The 1582-nt window shown below is 59.0% G+C and overlaps 1 protein-coding gene across 1 annotated transcript in view; it reads right to left on the bottom strand.

Moving 5' to 3' along the window:
• Positions 1 to 272: 272 nt before the first annotated feature.
• LOC104498234 (selenoprotein Pb-like) overlaps positions 273 to 1582 on the bottom strand; it is a gene marked incomplete at its 5' end in the record, with an annotated part of 1671 nt that continues 361 nt past the window's right edge. Inside the window, 3 exon segments of the mRNA XM_010141588.1 lie at positions 273 to 518; positions 1141 to 1276; positions 1386 to 1577. Of these exon segments, the coding sequence (XP_010139890.1) occupies positions 273 to 518; positions 1141 to 1276; positions 1386 to 1577 (574 nt within the window).

Raw genomic sequence — 1582 nt, 5'->3', positions numbered from 1 at the left:
CGGGTCCCTCCTGGTTTGCGCAGCGGGCTTCATTGAGCTCGGAACGGCAGGCAGCGGCAGAGCAAGGCTCAGAACCGAGCTCCGGGGATGAAAGCGCAGCAGTCTGGCGGGGCTGAGAGGGGTTTTCACCCCTGGTCGCAGCGCGGGAATATGACCCACACGGGGGTTGCTGGAGGGGGTTGTTACACCGCAGCCAAGTCCTTTCGTGCCTCTGGGAAGCGAGTCGGCACGGTCTGCACACTACAGGGTTCTGCCAGGCTGCCCAGCCCGGCTTAGTGCTCGTTGCCCTCCTCCTGCTTCTTCCCCTCAGGATGGAGCTGGCCACGGTCTCCATGGTGGTGGTGAGCATGGGTGGCAGGTTCACGGTCCCCGCTCCGGTCTGTGGCTCTCTCCCTGCTGACCTCGTGGTGGTGGTGAGGGTGGAGGGGGTTGTGCTTGTGGATGGGGTTCTCTGACACCTTCTCCTCTTGTTCAGGAAGCGGGCTCGGGGTTACAGGGACCTCCATGGTACTGTTAGCCTGAGGAAAGTAACACAGGGGCTGCTGCAGTGTGTGAGCACTCCCTCAGCTAGCACGCCTGGAGCTGGGATGGAAGCAGGCCAGCATCTGTCATACAGAAAGCTGCGTGGGTCAGAGCAAAGGCTCTCCAGCCGCAACTCAGGGCGCAGGGAGGATGGGAGAAGCACTTGCAGCACAAGCCTCTGTACCTGTGTTCCTTGGCTCAAGCTGTCTGTGGCCCAGGGGATTCCTGAGCCAGGAAAGAGACTTTGCATTTAGTATTTCTAGATGGATTTTTCTCCTAGGAAGTGACTTGTCACCTGCTGAGCCCAGAGCTACATCCTCTTCTTTGCTCTGAGCTTGTCACCTCTGGGTCCACTGCCTGCACATTCCTTACATCAGAACAGCCAGCGACCCTAGTAAGCTCTTCCGGAAAAATATGTTCCTTCTCAGCCTGGAAACTCTGACCTATTTAACTGCCCTTATTCCAGACCTTTCATCACCTTCCCTCTCAACCACGGCTGGGGGCAGATCCCAGCCCAGTTGCCTGTCTCTAAGGTGAAGGTAACTTTGGTTTTTTCCCGATGTGCAATGCCAGAGGAAAGAAGGGAGCCTGACTGCAGCGAGCATCCCTGCTCCTTACCTCCTGGGTGGTGTTGGGGTAGAGGGAGCAGTTGCCACAGAAGTCCTTGCTGTGGGTGAAGCGGATGGCCGACTCCACAAAGGGGAAGTGGAGGAAGCTGTAGGGCAGCTGGATGTGGAATGCCAGGCGTCCGCATCTGCAGGGAGAAGCCATGGCCTGGCTTGAGGCGGCGGGAAGCTTTTGGAAACCCACCAAATGCTCTGTAATGCCCGAGGAAAGCCTCAGCTGAGGTGGCGGCTACTCACCGGTCATAGACAAGGAAGTCATCCTTGTCACCCCCCAGGACCTGCCAGACATCAGGCTCCTCCGGCTCTGGCTGGAAGACGGGGACACCCGGGGGAGCCTGGCGCTCCAGCTCCCCAAACATGGCTCGGGAGAGTGGCCCCTTCTCGTTGACAATCATGTAGCGGACGTCGACTGTGCCCTGCCGGGCCAGCCTCTC

Source organism: Buceros rhinoceros, unplaced genomic scaffold (assembly GCF_000710305.1).
Source record: "Buceros rhinoceros silvestris isolate BGI_N320 unplaced genomic scaffold, ASM71030v1 scaffold22558, whole genome shotgun sequence".
Lineage (NCBI taxonomy): Eukaryota > Metazoa > Chordata > Aves > Bucerotiformes > Bucerotidae > Buceros > Buceros rhinoceros.
The sequence above is the reverse complement of the archived record's forward strand: the minus strand, read 5'-3'. Positions and strand labels throughout refer to the sequence as shown.